Below are 15,009 nucleotides of genomic sequence, written 5' to 3'. Positions count from 1 at the left end.
TTTATATATAATTTTAAAATGTGAAAAGAGGTTAGAAAATAAAAATGTTTATATATATCCTACTATCGCGCAAGATTTCAACAAATTTAAATACCAAATAAGAAGATAGGATGATTAGATTGGAAATATTCATTGAGTTTCAGAATTCTTTGTTGGTTAACTTGCTGATGGGGCTGGTATCTTTATTTAACGCGTCGTATTAATCACTTTCCTTGTACGTCGCGGGGTATGTTTCGAAGGGTTTTATCTGGAAGAAAAGTTTAAGAAAGTAGAAGACTTTGTAATCCTGAATAATTAATGCAAAGAGCAGGTGGGAATGTAGTATCTTTCGTGATATATATTTAAGCGTCCGTTTCCGCGCACGTGCGAACACACGCGTGATTATTTGAAATTAACGAGCGTCTCACTGTAAATAGAGTACGTGTCGTGCACGTAAGATCGTATCAAATGATGCCATCGTTGCTTTAAATACATTAGTCTTAACTTTGATGTCTTTGTTTGGCAATAAAGAGCTTTCAAAAAAAGAAGTAATACTCGGACAACATTCAATTGCAGAAGAATTTCACTGTTAACTTAATTCACTCGGAATAAGGATCTTGTTTCTTGCTAATGTATTAATAGAAATGTATCTTGATTTAGAGCTCCTACAAAGGGAATTATGTATCACGACTCGTATGGCTTTACGAGGCATGACTGAGATGTTCCTTGAGCGTGTTCCCGTGAAAAATATTTCCTAGACGATCTCCGTCATCAATGCATTCCAGTTTAACCCTGACATACATCAAGATACTAGGCACCGGTATAAACTATATTAAAGTTTTCCACGAGAATTGCGTTCATTCGTTTTGCCTCAGTCGACGTTAAGCGACCGATGTTATTTTGGTGCTTCGAGTTAACTTATAGGCACGTGTTATATTCTCTTCACTTCCTTATTTCCAAGCCCCTATATATACATACATATACATATATCTATATGCGTGTCAAACTATAAACGGACTCTAAAGAAAGTATGTCTTTCAACTTCGTACATACATTACAGTTCGAAACAATTGTCTCGATTTCTCCGGTAATAAGGTGATTTCCAACGTGCCTTTCTAATTTCTAGTAAATTTCTTCCTCGTTCGAGCCCTTGCGTTCGTGCGTTCGTTCGTTCGTTCGTTTCAACAGCACAGATGAATCGCTTTCCTGCCCTTCGATTATTCTCCACTGTCTATTATAAAAAATATTTTTATAATTTATATAATAAATTTACGTAACGTTTGATGATCTAATTTGTGGGTTTCAATTTTCTTACTTTCAATTCTCCGACCTACCTTCGACCATATTAAAGATTTCTACTAGAAATCTACTTTTAAACAAAACTTTACTACCCGTGATCTAATCGAGATATGTGAAACTTACAGTTCTTTGCATCTAAAAAAGAAAAGGAAAAGAACATAATTGTTACACTACAATTCGAGATACGTTAACACCATTCAATGATCGAATCAATTAATACAATCTTAAGTCTGTTTTCACACGAAACTATTATCCTTTCGTTGCTCCTAAAAGTATGGTACGAAAGCCCTGTTGTTCTCGTACGTGGGAGAGAGAGAGCTAACAACGAATTGTTGTCGTCCGGCGTTCCCTTTATCTCATCGTACAGGATACATTGCTGTAACACGCTGCACCGGATCGAGTGATATTTATGTAACGGTCAAAGGGGTTAAGTGTTCTGGGAAAGTTTCCAGAGCAACGATTGGTCGGCAGCTTCCGTGATTTCGTCATCCGCCAATCAACGCCCCGAAACAACTTTCTCCGAATCTTGACAGGACAGGGGCCTTCCTGCGCGTGGCCACGCGCGCGCCTGTGCTCGCGCCTCTATTTGCAGAAATGCATCCTCCAGGAGAGGATTTATTGCACGTCAAAAAGCGGCCTGACGTAAGGCGTGTAACAATTCGCCAATACAAAGGCCGATTTCAACATAGAAAGCATCACGCGAAGGAATCGCGCGCGCGTAATACCGTAAATGGAGAGTCGCGCTCGATATGTAAAGGTTGGCAGCACTTTTAGGGAGTTCCATTTGAAATATCATACGCGGGATGATCCACTTTTCTTTTCATCAAATTCTTAACTTTCGTGTCACGTTTGGATCGAAGCAGATAGTAGACAGAAAGATTAACAGAAAATATAATTGTAGAAATTTAAATTACTGTAAATTTTAATTAATAGATAATTAGATTGATTTGCGAGAAAGTATATAAATTGATTTGGCGGAGCAGCGGCTCAATATATATAAGTTCCGGTTAACAACGAATGGGATGAACGGAACAGTCTGACCTTCGACCACGAAGGGTTAATACAATCAATTTGAAAACCATTTTAATTGAGTAATTTGATGTACAGTCGAAGGGGAGACGATTTTTGACGGATTCAATTAGTCGAGATGCGCTCCGGAGTGTCGCCGCTTTTTATCTCAGGGGCTTAAGTCGCACGTTATGTTGATACGAGCATATACATATATTTTATTTACATAATTCAAAAGAATGTTTCGTTTCAGTTGGAATCGATGTACTCAGGAGAACAAAAGATGAATATTTGAAGCTGCGGATATTACGCCACCACTGAATCACTGATAAATTACTTCCGTCATATTTCGAGATATTCGGAAGCACGCGTGATGTAACTTATAGAAATGTAGTTGCCCTCGTAAGGTTAAAATTTAATGAATAGCTTTTATTAAAGCTCAGATAATACGTTTTCGACGAAAACTTATCTATCCTTTCCCAGATCTTTATTTTGAAAAAAATTTCGCTCATTATAATGAATAGAAATATCTTTAGTAATATAAAATTTGAGGATGTTCAAGTAATAAACTTTTTTATCGCGTAATATTTTGAAAAATCGATATCTGAAACGAGTAAAAATTTAATAAATTCGATTCAGTATATGTATATTAATAATGTAAAGTATTCCTCCCGCGTTTCAATTGACACAAAAATAAAGCATGGAAACGCGTTTTCTCGACGCTATGGACACGTTCAAAAATTGTTAACGTGTCAGAGCTTTCGTAATCATTCAACGAATTGCAATATCCAGGAATCCTCCCCACCCCTTCAATAACAGTCTGATAAAGAATTCGTTGATTTCTTTTACAAGTACTGTCACGTTTTAATCGATACGATCACCTATCTGAAAATATACTCAACATATGTTCAAAACCTTACTAATTTTTTATTCTAAAAAATATTAACTTTCATACTAAGAACCTACGATAAAAAAATAAAAAAAGTACATTCTTTTTAAAAATGTAAAAGTAAACAGTATAAGGAAGAAAAAATATTTAAAAAAAGAATTAGGACTCAAAAATGTTACTCTAACGTTTTGCGGTGAAGTTTAAACGTAACGTGGTATCCCTCATGGAACTGTAACGTGACACCAATAGCTGAGGTTTGTTACAAAACTCTTTTGCGACGCTTCCCATTTATGCACCGTCACATATATTATAGATCGTAATTATTAAATCGTTGTAGTATTGTTCCAGAATTGAACTGTGATCCTTACATAATGACAATATGAGGCATATCATCCAGTTGCATAATCTGTTTTGTTCTTACGTTATACCCGTCGTGAATATTTTAACTAGGAATTGTTTTAGTATGGGCGTTTTGCAGAAATACGAAGACCTTGAAAATTTCGCAAACATCTCACATTAACAAAAAAGTAAAGGATCCTCATAAAACATTATTTTTCTAAGAAAAAGAAATTGAAATAAAATTGTATGTCTTATAATGTGTTTTTTAATGCTTTAAGAATTACTGAATTTTAAGAAATGTATTGTAGTGGAACACCTATTTAATTTTCTTACATAAATATCTATAATACTTATTGTCTATAAAGATATATATTGGGAACTATTTTTCAAGAGATTGAAGGATAATTTGTGAGTAAAATTCTCAACAAATGAAAATGAAAGACAAATATGCGTATTTAGTCAATGAGTATAGTACATATATTTAACCAGCCTGATTTTTTACTCGGGCGAGAGCTAATGGTGCATTCGTGGAATGCACGCTCAATAATTTCGCAGAGTAAAAGCAAGATTTCTCTTCTGCTTGCGTTTGCTCTTATTATCGGCCGCCATTGTAAACGCGTTGGCGAACAGTTCTTTGTGTCTTTGTGTGTGCACGACTTTCCCGTGTTCGCATCAAACGGAAGTCCTCTGCGGTTGAATCTTACAGTTTTCGGCTTCTTTGTAACTGACGGCAGATGTTATTTCCGTTTATGCATGCATATACAGGTTCCTTGCAATGCGCGCGTGTTTCCAATGATTTCGAACGTGTCGGAAGCAATCAAGGAAAAATGGCGGAAGAGAAAAAGAATCCTTGACCCTCTTCGAATGAATTACAAGCCAGTTTGAGCTATATGGAGCGTTATTATCAACTTTTCGATCGGGATCGAGCGGTAAATATATTATGCCAACCCTGCTGGTTATCCCTTTACGACCAGAGTTATAGTCAATATTTTGTATCATGACTGTCAAACGTATCTTATAATTCAATCGTATTTCCATAAAAAAAAACATTGTTAATATATTTATGCTGGACTTTACATTACGACTGATAATGCACGACGTAGGAAAGATTAGAGAAAATTATAAAATGTTAAATATTTGATATAAAACAGGGAATAATTAATAATTATTACAAGAACCGTACATATAGTAACACTGATATTTTGTTAGAAAAAAAATTAAAATTTGTCTATGATAGTTTCTTAAATAGTGTATGAATATTTAGCTCCTATGTTTTTTGTATTTCGTTAACTAATATAGTTCACTTAGGTTTTAATTTGTATACTTAATTATGATAATAATTAGCAAAATGAATGGTACAAACTTAGATTATGAGTGAAAAATTATAACCCTTGATATGACTAGAAACTTCGATTGTAAACGCAATGGATATCGATCCGAAGATTTCACGCACACTAATCGATCGATTGTGTCATTTCTTCGCTCGAACGAGTATTTCCGTTCACATTTATCGAAAGAAACGCAGCGATTAAAGATCAGAACGGCGATGCACCAGCAGGATACGTGATGGAAACGATAAATTAATCATAGGGTGGTGAGGTGCACAGCGGCTGTCGTCAAATGAATAACACGCGCAGTAAACTGTGCGCGCACGTGCTCGCTTCAAGTTGCAAATCGACGTTGCTGCGAAAACTTTGCCGATGGAGAGAAACCTCGTCAAGCTCTCTCTAAGACGTTTAAAACGTCTTCTGTCGTTCGACCTTTTCCCGAGGCACTGTGAAAAATCTATTCCATCGAAATGCCACGAGCATTTGTTGCGAATGACAGAATCTTCTCATAGACAGCCTAGTAGATGAGAAATCCTCTCTCGGCCGGTCGATGAGCCCGGTGAAGAGCTACGTGCCGTGGGCACGTTTACTGCAAGCTGATATTGTTATTTCACAAATCATTTTAGCTATCGTTGCTGCTGCATATGCGATTCTCATTAAATTCTTGTAATTTGTTCGAAATTCTCAGAAATACACGAAAGACGTAACCTTTTTCATATTTCATCTTCTTTTTTTGTACGTCCGAGGCTTCAGCATTGCATCAATAAGTCGTCACGCAATTCTAAGAATTTTTTTAAGTTTTCTTCCCCATTGCATAATTAGTGATGTAATGTGTTCGTTTCCATCTTTTCTTGTTTTCTCTTTAGTTACTACAAACCAAAAAAAAAGAAAATAAAAATCAATATGATAATAAGATCGAAATATCATGATAGCCATTGAGAATAAAAAGAATACGCAAAAGTTTTGAAAAAAGAGACGCCGCGACGCAGAGGTGTTATTATTTCTCCTGTAGATACGATTCGAATTGCATAATTAGTATTTGCACGATAAATATACCGGAATGGAGGACAAAGACGTTTAGAGTGCAGGTATTTTACGAAGTATGCTAAGTGAAGGAGCTAAGTGGACGAAGTATGATTCGCTGTAGAAAACTGGTCTCTATATTCGTAATTCATTTTATGTATTGAATAATTCTAAATATGAAAAAGCATACATCTTTCATTTTTTTCTCTAATTACATTCAAACATATAATGCATCATTTGCATGTCACTAATGTTTCACTTTTTCCCACTATGAGCTTCTTGCACGTCGTGACTAATTTCAGTCGATATTGTTGCACGACAGAAGATAACGAACATTTACGATAGTAACACGAGTTTTCATTAGGTGACGGATACGTTCAAATCTGATATGAAATTTAGTTTCCTTCTCGCAACCTCGATTTTTCTGTAATTTACCATCTGCGATGCTTTCTATTCTACGCTGCATGATTCTTACTAAAATTATTCATAAATCAATTCAATTATTATAATTCTATTTTCTACAATTCTTATAACCTATACTATGGTATAACCTTCAACAACAAAGACTCGTAAATATCAGGATGACTTTTACGAGCGTAATCAGAATAATTTCTGTCTCTATCCGGCGAACAAAAGACGCGAGGTTTTCCGCGAAAATGCTTTTGTCTCCGCGATTCACACCGAAAATAACGATACGCGATGCAACGGTCGAGATCAAAGCCCTCTGTGCGTCCCTCCTTTCTGTCCTCCCTTGTCTCGACCCACTGTCACCATACGAGACTTCTCTCCACATAGGAGAAAGAGAGAGAAAAAAAGAAGGAATTCCTCCCACGATTCTCTGAGCGAGTCGACCTCGGACACACGCTCTTGTTTACGTGTCGCAGGCTTGGCGCGGCGGTCTGAACGCTCTCGAGACTCTCGAATCCTTGTTCCCATCCTCCTTCTCTCTACTTGTGTCCTGATTTTAGTGAAGTGTTGCGATCGGCATCCGGCGTATTCGTTTTTTGTCCTCCTTACTCCCGCGCACGCGCGTTCGCAGGTATCTTTGTCATTCGCCTTAAAGGTGCGTTTAGACTGGTTCAACGGGCGCGATACGTGATTTGATAGGCTAGTTCTATGCGCTCTTGTCGGGCGAAACTTTCTTTCTGTACATGAAACTTTCATTCGATACATGCTGGTGATATCGATCACAATTAATCGCGATTGCTCGTTTAACATTTCGTTCGATAGGGATTTTGATACTTTAAGAGTTTGGAAGAATGTCATTGGAATTACATTCTAAAGGGAATTTTTAATGATTTATATTGTACAGCAAATTCCAGGTATTAAATGTGAGAATGTAGAATAAAAATTTGTATTGTCCATAGCAAAATTTCGTTGAAATAGTTGATATGAAAATTAAACTTTTTATTTTCATTCAAATTACGTCATATTAAAGTTATGTATTCTAAAGGTATGTTATTCTAAAGTCATTTCGTGAAATTAAAAAAATAGTTTTTTTTTTAATTAATGAGGAATTAATGTAGCAAAAATTTCTTGCTTTCAGCTTATAATGGCATAGATCAACAAGTTCGAAAAAGATGTAGTTTTTTTTACGTTGTCTTTTTAAGTCATGCATCTATCTAAGTTCTTTTTACATTTTCTTATAAATTTCTTAGAGAACCATTAAGTTTTAAATTCGTCCATTTACCAGTTATTTTAGACACATCAACGTATAATTATAAATAAAGATCGTCGTAAACGATAACGATGATCGAAACTGGATTTATTAAGGCGAGATTCATATACGAGTTCACGAGTGTACCAAGTGAGGAGAACGTGGCTATTATATGTCGACGCGCGACGACCGTGAGAGGCCCATTTTATCTCGTACAAGGATTCCTCGCTCGATATTATTCGCCTCCACCTCGATACGCATCGCCAGTATTAGTCGCCTCCTCAGTTTCTGTAAATGGGGAAACAGCCTTTAGGCCAGTCCCCATGAATATGCGAACGATTTCGAAATAATGGTTCATTATTTTACACTAGAACGATATAGTATAAAAAATTATTTAAAAAGATAAGATGATTTCTATAAGATATTAAATTGGTATCTTGAGTAAGAATTTATACATAATTAATATCATATTTAAAATTATAATATTATGGAAAATTTTGAGAAAGATACTTTGGATTTGTTATTCAAAAATATTAATTTCTCTTGGTCTACATTGAAAGATAATTAAATTTTTGTAGAATGAAACACTGTTTCGTCCTTAGTTTCAAGAATAATAGTATTACTTTTTAATCACTTTTACCCTTTTCGTATTATATAGATATTCTTTTAGAGACTGCTTCTATATTTCTAAAAGCGGCATTGACCCACTTACAACATTTTTTTTAAATTACATTGTATTAAGGACTCTGTTGTACCTTTTATTGCTAAATTTTTATATTTCCAAGGACCTTAGAAGAACACAGTTATATATCTTTTTTTTTGTAAAATACCATAAATTGTAATACAAACATATTTAATAAAACAATTCGAAAAGGCTTTCTCTCTCTCTCTCTCTCTCTCTCTCTCTGTCCAAAAGATATGGATAAAGGTATCTAAATAAAATATTTTCCTGGCGAAAATTTTGAATTAATTAATAATCTCAAATTAAACACTTCGAAGTGCGTTAATAAACGGTGATTTAATACGCTTCGTATTCGGTTTCCCGCTAGGCGTTGCACTCGCACCCGTCTGGACTTCTCGTTTTTGCCATGTTACATCCTCTTTTAAACACGCCATCTAACGAATCACGGGCGCTCTGTCGGTTCTTTCTTCCTTTCTTTCTCTCACGCCAGCCGCGCAAGCTGTATATAGGGGCTTTTGTTGCATGCCGAGTGGGCTCTAGTTGACGAAATATTGACATCCGAGAATAGAAACCCGTTGCAGGCTTTACAGAGGGGCCCACCCCGCCCGGATTGCCGTTCAACTGGGAAGACAGAAGGGGCAAAGGAATATACGGTCAGGATAAGGGAGAACAGAGAGCGTCGAAGGGAAAAGGCATCCGTTCGATGGGGGTTTCCCTCTCTTTCGCCCTCTGTCTTTTTCTTGCGCACCCTTTTACCGTCTTTCCCTCTCATTCTTTCTCCCTCATTTTTTTCTCTGAGTTGCATTCAGCACAAATTTAAAGGGGGTGGGACGTAGATGACGTCAACCTTCAAAATGCTCCCTGTACGTGCTATATCTGAACGTAAGTACGTTACGGGTACATGTACATACAGGGTGTCTTGGAAATCTAATACAACACAATAACGCATGGTGAACAAAGAAAAAGATTCAGGGAGTAGTATTACTCACGATCGTAATGCGTTAATGGTATTACCTGTTTATCATTACGCATGAAGATGTGTTCCTTAAGGAATTCACTCTTGGCTGTTGTACCGATGTAGTTTCTGCGACAGTGTTAATTATAATCGACTACATGCACGCTATGTATTTACACTGGTATATTGAACTACGTTCAACAGAATTTTACAACTTATGGAAAGATTTGGACCGTAACTCCTAGAATAATATGGAAATGTTTAGCTTAGAAATGAAACATACGTTATAGTCATGACATTCTTAATTTGCGCATGTTATTTGTTATTAATGCATTATGCGATAAAACGAGAAATCTGACAGTTCTGACAATTGTTTTCCACGATACGTGAAGACGTAAAAAAGTTAAAAAGGAAGTTCAGTTTTTAGCAATGTTTTTAGCAGTGTAGGACACTTATAAAAATATATTAGAACGATAATGTTCTGACGACTCGATACAACTGTTTCATGTAATAACAATCTTTTTGTTTTGACAATGTCCTCCAATAAATTTCTTTTTCTTTCTTTTTTCTTTTTTTTATGAACAATGAACACCCCATATACTAACACATATGTATAATGCATATATACACATAAACGATACTATAGGTTCCTCTACTGGCGGCGTATTGAATTCGACCGAGAGGCTATTATTCGAAATTTGTTTTTGTTCGATGTGCCATAATCGCGTCTGGAGGACACCGTACACGGGGAGAACACTCTTTTTCGTTTTAGTTGGCGAGAGGAGGCGCCCCTCTTCCGTTGACTTTGAAAACCACTAGGGTTAAGTGAGCGCGAAAAGAATTATTTAGCAAATGATTAACGAGATATTTATAACGCCTGTTTTTATTCTAATTCTTTTAACAGTCGAGGACGTTCCTTTCGTTTACCGATTGTAATGTTTTTATTCGATGTGACAATGAAAATAACATTCGTAATAATACTCTATCGTATTAAACAATGATGTTAACAACCTTCTTAAGTTGCCTTTAAATTTATATATCTGAAAATATAAAGATTTCGAACAGTCGAATATTTTTAGCATATTTATGAGTTTTAAATAATCTTCAACATTGTTATAGAAAGGTAAAATTATATTATTGTATCACTTTAAAGATAAGAAAATGGCAAACATTATTTCTATAACTTTCAATTAGTAATTTATCATCGTTCCATATGCTAAAATGTAAAATCGTTATCTTATAACTCAGAGTAGAAACAAATGTCTATAAATTGGTATCTTATCAAATCGACCGATTGCTCACTCCATAAGTGACTCTATCAAAGTTAAATTCAAGGTTAGCAATGTATAAACGTAATTTGCGCTACCAAAATACTGATTTTAACCAAGATATAAGAAATCTTTTATTATTTGTACATACGTAAAACTTTGTACTTGCAATATTGCATTCTTTTCATAGTAATAGTAATAACAATAAAATATTACACGCTTTAAACATTTATTAATAATTATTAAAAATCATACATTTATAAAAAAGTTAGTTTAATAATAGTTAAAAATTGATGTATACAATTTTCATTATTATTATTTATTTATTTATTATGAATTGCGAGTATTCAAGGCGTACCTCAATGCGTATTCTTCATTTTTTATACTTTATTCTATATTGAATTGCGAATGCTCGAAGCGTACCTTATTTCATGAAAAAAAGCCGCGCAGATGGCGCCACTTAGATCGATGAACGCGCGAAAGTAATCTATCCGTTTAAATTCGTATTCGATCGAAAATGTTCGAACGCTTTAAGCGATAAAATTAAAGGGCACGGGTGTCTGTGCTTTTGCGCAGAATTACCAGTCGTTTTATAGAATTTCCACGAGCATGCGCAAGAATCTGGACGTGCACGTGGTAATGCGATATCGCAAAAGATACGCTACGATACACACGGTGCACTCTTTCATGTGGCTCCACGAGTTTCGAACATCATGCAGAACAATGGTCATCATATACCCTTGTTCATGAGTTCTTTTACATCTCTAAGTAGTTTTCCCTCGTGTATCGTCGCAGTTTCAAGTTAAATTTCTTTACAATAGCACGATCTACTAAAGAGCCGTATTTCCTCGCCTGTGTAGCGCAACTTGAACGCCACATAGGCGTTTTATTTAGAATCTCTACTATCCTTTTAATAAACATCGATTACTCGTAGACAATAGTACCGTAATTCTTTAGAAATGAATACTTACTTCAGTTATCACAAAGAAATAATACATTAAAAAGCAAAAATACAAAGAATAACGATTAAAAATATTCAGCATGAGTACGAGTTCTATGATTGGACACGAACAATTCATCAAATATATCTGCATTAGTAATACGATATGTTATCAAACAGTAGCAATGATAAATATGACCGTGATAAACAATATTTCATGGAAATGAATTGAATAAATTTGTTGATCCTGAGCGATATTTCCGTTTACAGAGAAAATTCGCGGTACCTACCACCGAGATTTTTTTCATCTGGGTATCGTACAAGTCGAAAATGATCGTGCAAAGCGCGTTGGATCCCTTGCCGGGACACGATTGCACCGGCAAGCGGTGTTTGTAGCAGAACGGTATTATAAGCGCAGAGAGCAGCAGTGTGTGAATAGTGAGCACGTGCATTTCCCACAGAAAACCAATAGGGGCCTTGGCCAGCTGGGAATATGAACGGTGCGCATAGGGTTCGGTCTTTCGATCTTTTGGGGTATGCACGTCTCAAAACGAGGACAGAAACGAGAAGGAAGGCTACTCGAAAGAACGAACAATGTTCGGAGCTTGTATCGATAGAAGGGACACGACAAAGCGTCCAACTTCCTTTCCTATATCTTATATGTAATTCTGAAAGATGAGAAAAGGCATGAGAGCGCTGCTAACAGGTAAATCGATTTTTAGAAGAGAAGTAGAAGACGTTAGAAAAATTCAAGAAGACTTCAGCTTCGTTCTTATCATTTTTTCTCTCTTCATGAGTTTGCTTTCGTCTTTTGTTTTTAAGTAAAAAATAATAACAGATTGAACATTTTAAAGAAATTGTTTAAAGCAATGTTATGGAACTAGTGTGCTTGGTTATTTGTTCTTTGTTTTTCCCATTTCTTTTTTTTTTCCTTTTCCTCCTTTTTACAGTTGTGATAAGAGTTTTACGTGCTAGTTTAAGCAAGCCGAGATAACTCTATCTGGAAGATTGTAATGCACCCAATAACGAATGCATTTTTTCATATTTCCATTTTGCGATTGTTGAAAACGCTTTAAAGGCTTTTGGAATGTTGTAAATCTTAAGATTAAACATTTTAAGATTAACGATTGCGATGATTATTGATCTATAAAGTACAGTAAAAATTATCGATAATGACGTGGCCCGAATAGTAACCACGCGATGCGCGATTTAAGTTGTCGACCTTCTTAAATAATTCAACGATCATGAATAACTCACATATATTATTGCTGCATCGCGGAAAATAGAGAACGTTACAATACAATCGATTGCTCGTACAGAATAGTTGGAACATGAATCTGACCTACAAAGAGATATCTGTATTGCACCCGTATCGACCATTTACTCTTCAACCAAATTTATTTAACTAATATTACATATCTGTAGTTAATATCTTACCTTATGAATCCTTAATCTTTTAAGGACAAATATGACAAAATTTAAGTAACCACTATATTTTCCAATACATTTATTTAATGCATGTTTGTATTTTAACGAAGAGAAGTACAATAATACTCGTTTAAATATTAATAGGGATTTTGCTAAATTTCAAATTAGCCTCATAAGATCAGTGTCTCGAGCTCAATCTAATCTAAAATTAATGGAGAGAACAATAAACAAATATAACAAGAGTAAACGAGAAATATTGTTTTTATCTTTTCCCTTTTCCTTGTCAATGGACCGCTACCAGTTTCGTGAGAATTACGATTTATTTGATCTTCTATTTGGAATTTAAACACTACTGTACATATATAGAACTCATCGAATATAATTTCCATTAGAAGTAACATTTTTTTCTTATCTTTTGCAGTAGCATCCCGGTTTTCGTTGAAACGCCTATATCACGCGACACAAGTTTGTCGTTTTCGTTGGAACTAGCTTCAAGAAAACCATCAACAACGGCGGCAATCGGCGTTGGGGTGCAGCCCGTGTTATCATCCAGCTATCATAACACGGTGCCACCCCAGAACGGGGGTGGTGGTTCGACATTTAGTGCCGCGGCGATGGTGGCAGCTGCCACCGCTACGGCCACCGCCACTGCTAGCGTGGTGGCCATGCAGGACCGCCAAGACATCCCCTCTCAATTTAATCAGGTACCATTTTTTCTCCTTTTATATTTGCTCTTCTGGAACTACGCGACCGACTCTTATCTTCAGTTATCTTCTTTAGTCTTTTTTTTATCTTCACATAAAAATTAGCTTATTTTAAAAGAGAAATTGTTTAAGTAACGTATTATATGTTGATTACAGATGCAGAGCCAACATGGAATACCCCATCAAACTTACAACGCTGGGTACGCCCAAAGAGGACCAATGGCCGGAATGGGGCCAGTCGGGATGAGCAACTTTAATAGCATGGGCACGATGAGCCCAATGCACTCTATGAATTCCATGAATTCGATGAACAGTATGAATGGCATGAACTCGATGAATCCTATGTCGATGGGTGGTATGAACGGTATGAATGGTATAAACGGAATGACCCCCATGAGCTCTATGAGTAACATGGGTAATATGGGCATGAACAATATGATGGGACCTAACAACATGCAAATGAACAAAATGAGCATACAAGTACGTGAAGTATCGAATTCATTTTCATTCATGATTCAAACGCTTAAAACAAAAATGGACTAAACTACATACTCTTTTGGATATAAATTTGTAAGCTGTATTAATTATATAAGAGGTGAAGAATTCATTTTATTTCTATTACGTGTTCACATCTATTGTAGACAGAAAATTACTGAGTTTGTTGAGTATTGGAGTTAGTCCACTTTTGCTCTCAATATCTTAATTCTCCTTTTATTATCTCAGATTTATGGTAGAATGCTATTATTCAGCAAATAGTAGAGTACGTATTTTTTAATGCTCTTGACTTATGACTTATATTACCATATATTTTCAGGCTCAACCTCATCAAGGCTATCCAAGGAGACTAGCGCCTTATCCAAACCCCGCGATGCATATGGCGCAAAAGAGGCAACAGGGCCCGTACGCGGGTCCTAACCCGGCTGCAATGCAGCCAGCCTTCAGCGGCATGTCGTCGTCACAGTATCCGACCAATTACCCTAGTGCAGCGAGACCGAATTTTCAACCTCAATACCAACCTATGCAGAGTATGAATCCGTCGGCTGCTGGCTTTGGACCTAATTCTATGATACGGAGTAATAATATGAGGCAAACTGCGCCTTCATATAACACCGCTAATCAGGCTACTAGTAACCAATATTACGGTAGTAACGGTATACCGGTTAGTATGGGACCTACGACGGTTGGAAATCAATTCGTTGGTCATCAACCAAACTCAGGATACGCCGGTAGCGCGTCTTCATATGGTGCAACTGGTGCTGCAACCAGTCAATATCAACAAGATGTTGCATCGATGAGAACGACAGGCGCGGGGAACTTAAATTACCAACACAGTCCTATTCCCGGTAATCCGACTCCACCATTGACACCAGCCACCAGTATGCCTCCTTACATTAGTCCGAATCCGGATATTAAGCCTAATTTCAACGAAATGAAGTCACCGGTTAATATTCAGAGTAAGTTAAATTCATGCTTTGATCATATGTTTAAAATTAGTATATTAAAATAGAAT

At 36.1% G+C, this 15,009-nt stretch overlaps 1 protein-coding gene across 1 annotated transcript in view; it reads left to right on the top strand.

The window, feature by feature from the left end:
• The window catches only part of LOC100644882 (zinc finger MIZ domain-containing protein 1), a 28,127-nt gene that overhangs the window by 7,003 nt on the left and 6,115 nt on the right, over positions 1 to 15,009 (top strand). Inside the window, exons 2-4 of the mRNA XM_012308251.3 lie at positions 13,217 to 13,499; positions 13,656 to 13,979; positions 14,314 to 14,953. Coding sequence (XP_012163641.1) covers positions 13,410 to 13,499; positions 13,656 to 13,979; positions 14,314 to 14,953 — 1,054 coding nt within the window. The 5' untranslated portion in view covers positions 13,217 to 13,409. The remainder of the gene's footprint in view (positions 1 to 13,216; positions 13,500 to 13,655; positions 13,980 to 14,313; positions 14,954 to 15,009) is intronic.

The sequence above is a fragment of the Bombus terrestris genome, chromosome 4, assembly GCF_910591885.1.
Source record: "Bombus terrestris chromosome 4, iyBomTerr1.2, whole genome shotgun sequence".
Classification (NCBI taxonomy): Eukaryota; Metazoa; Arthropoda; class Insecta; order Hymenoptera; family Apidae; genus Bombus; species Bombus terrestris.
Note: the sequence above shows the minus strand (reverse complement) of the source record. Positions and strands in the feature narration are given on the sequence as shown.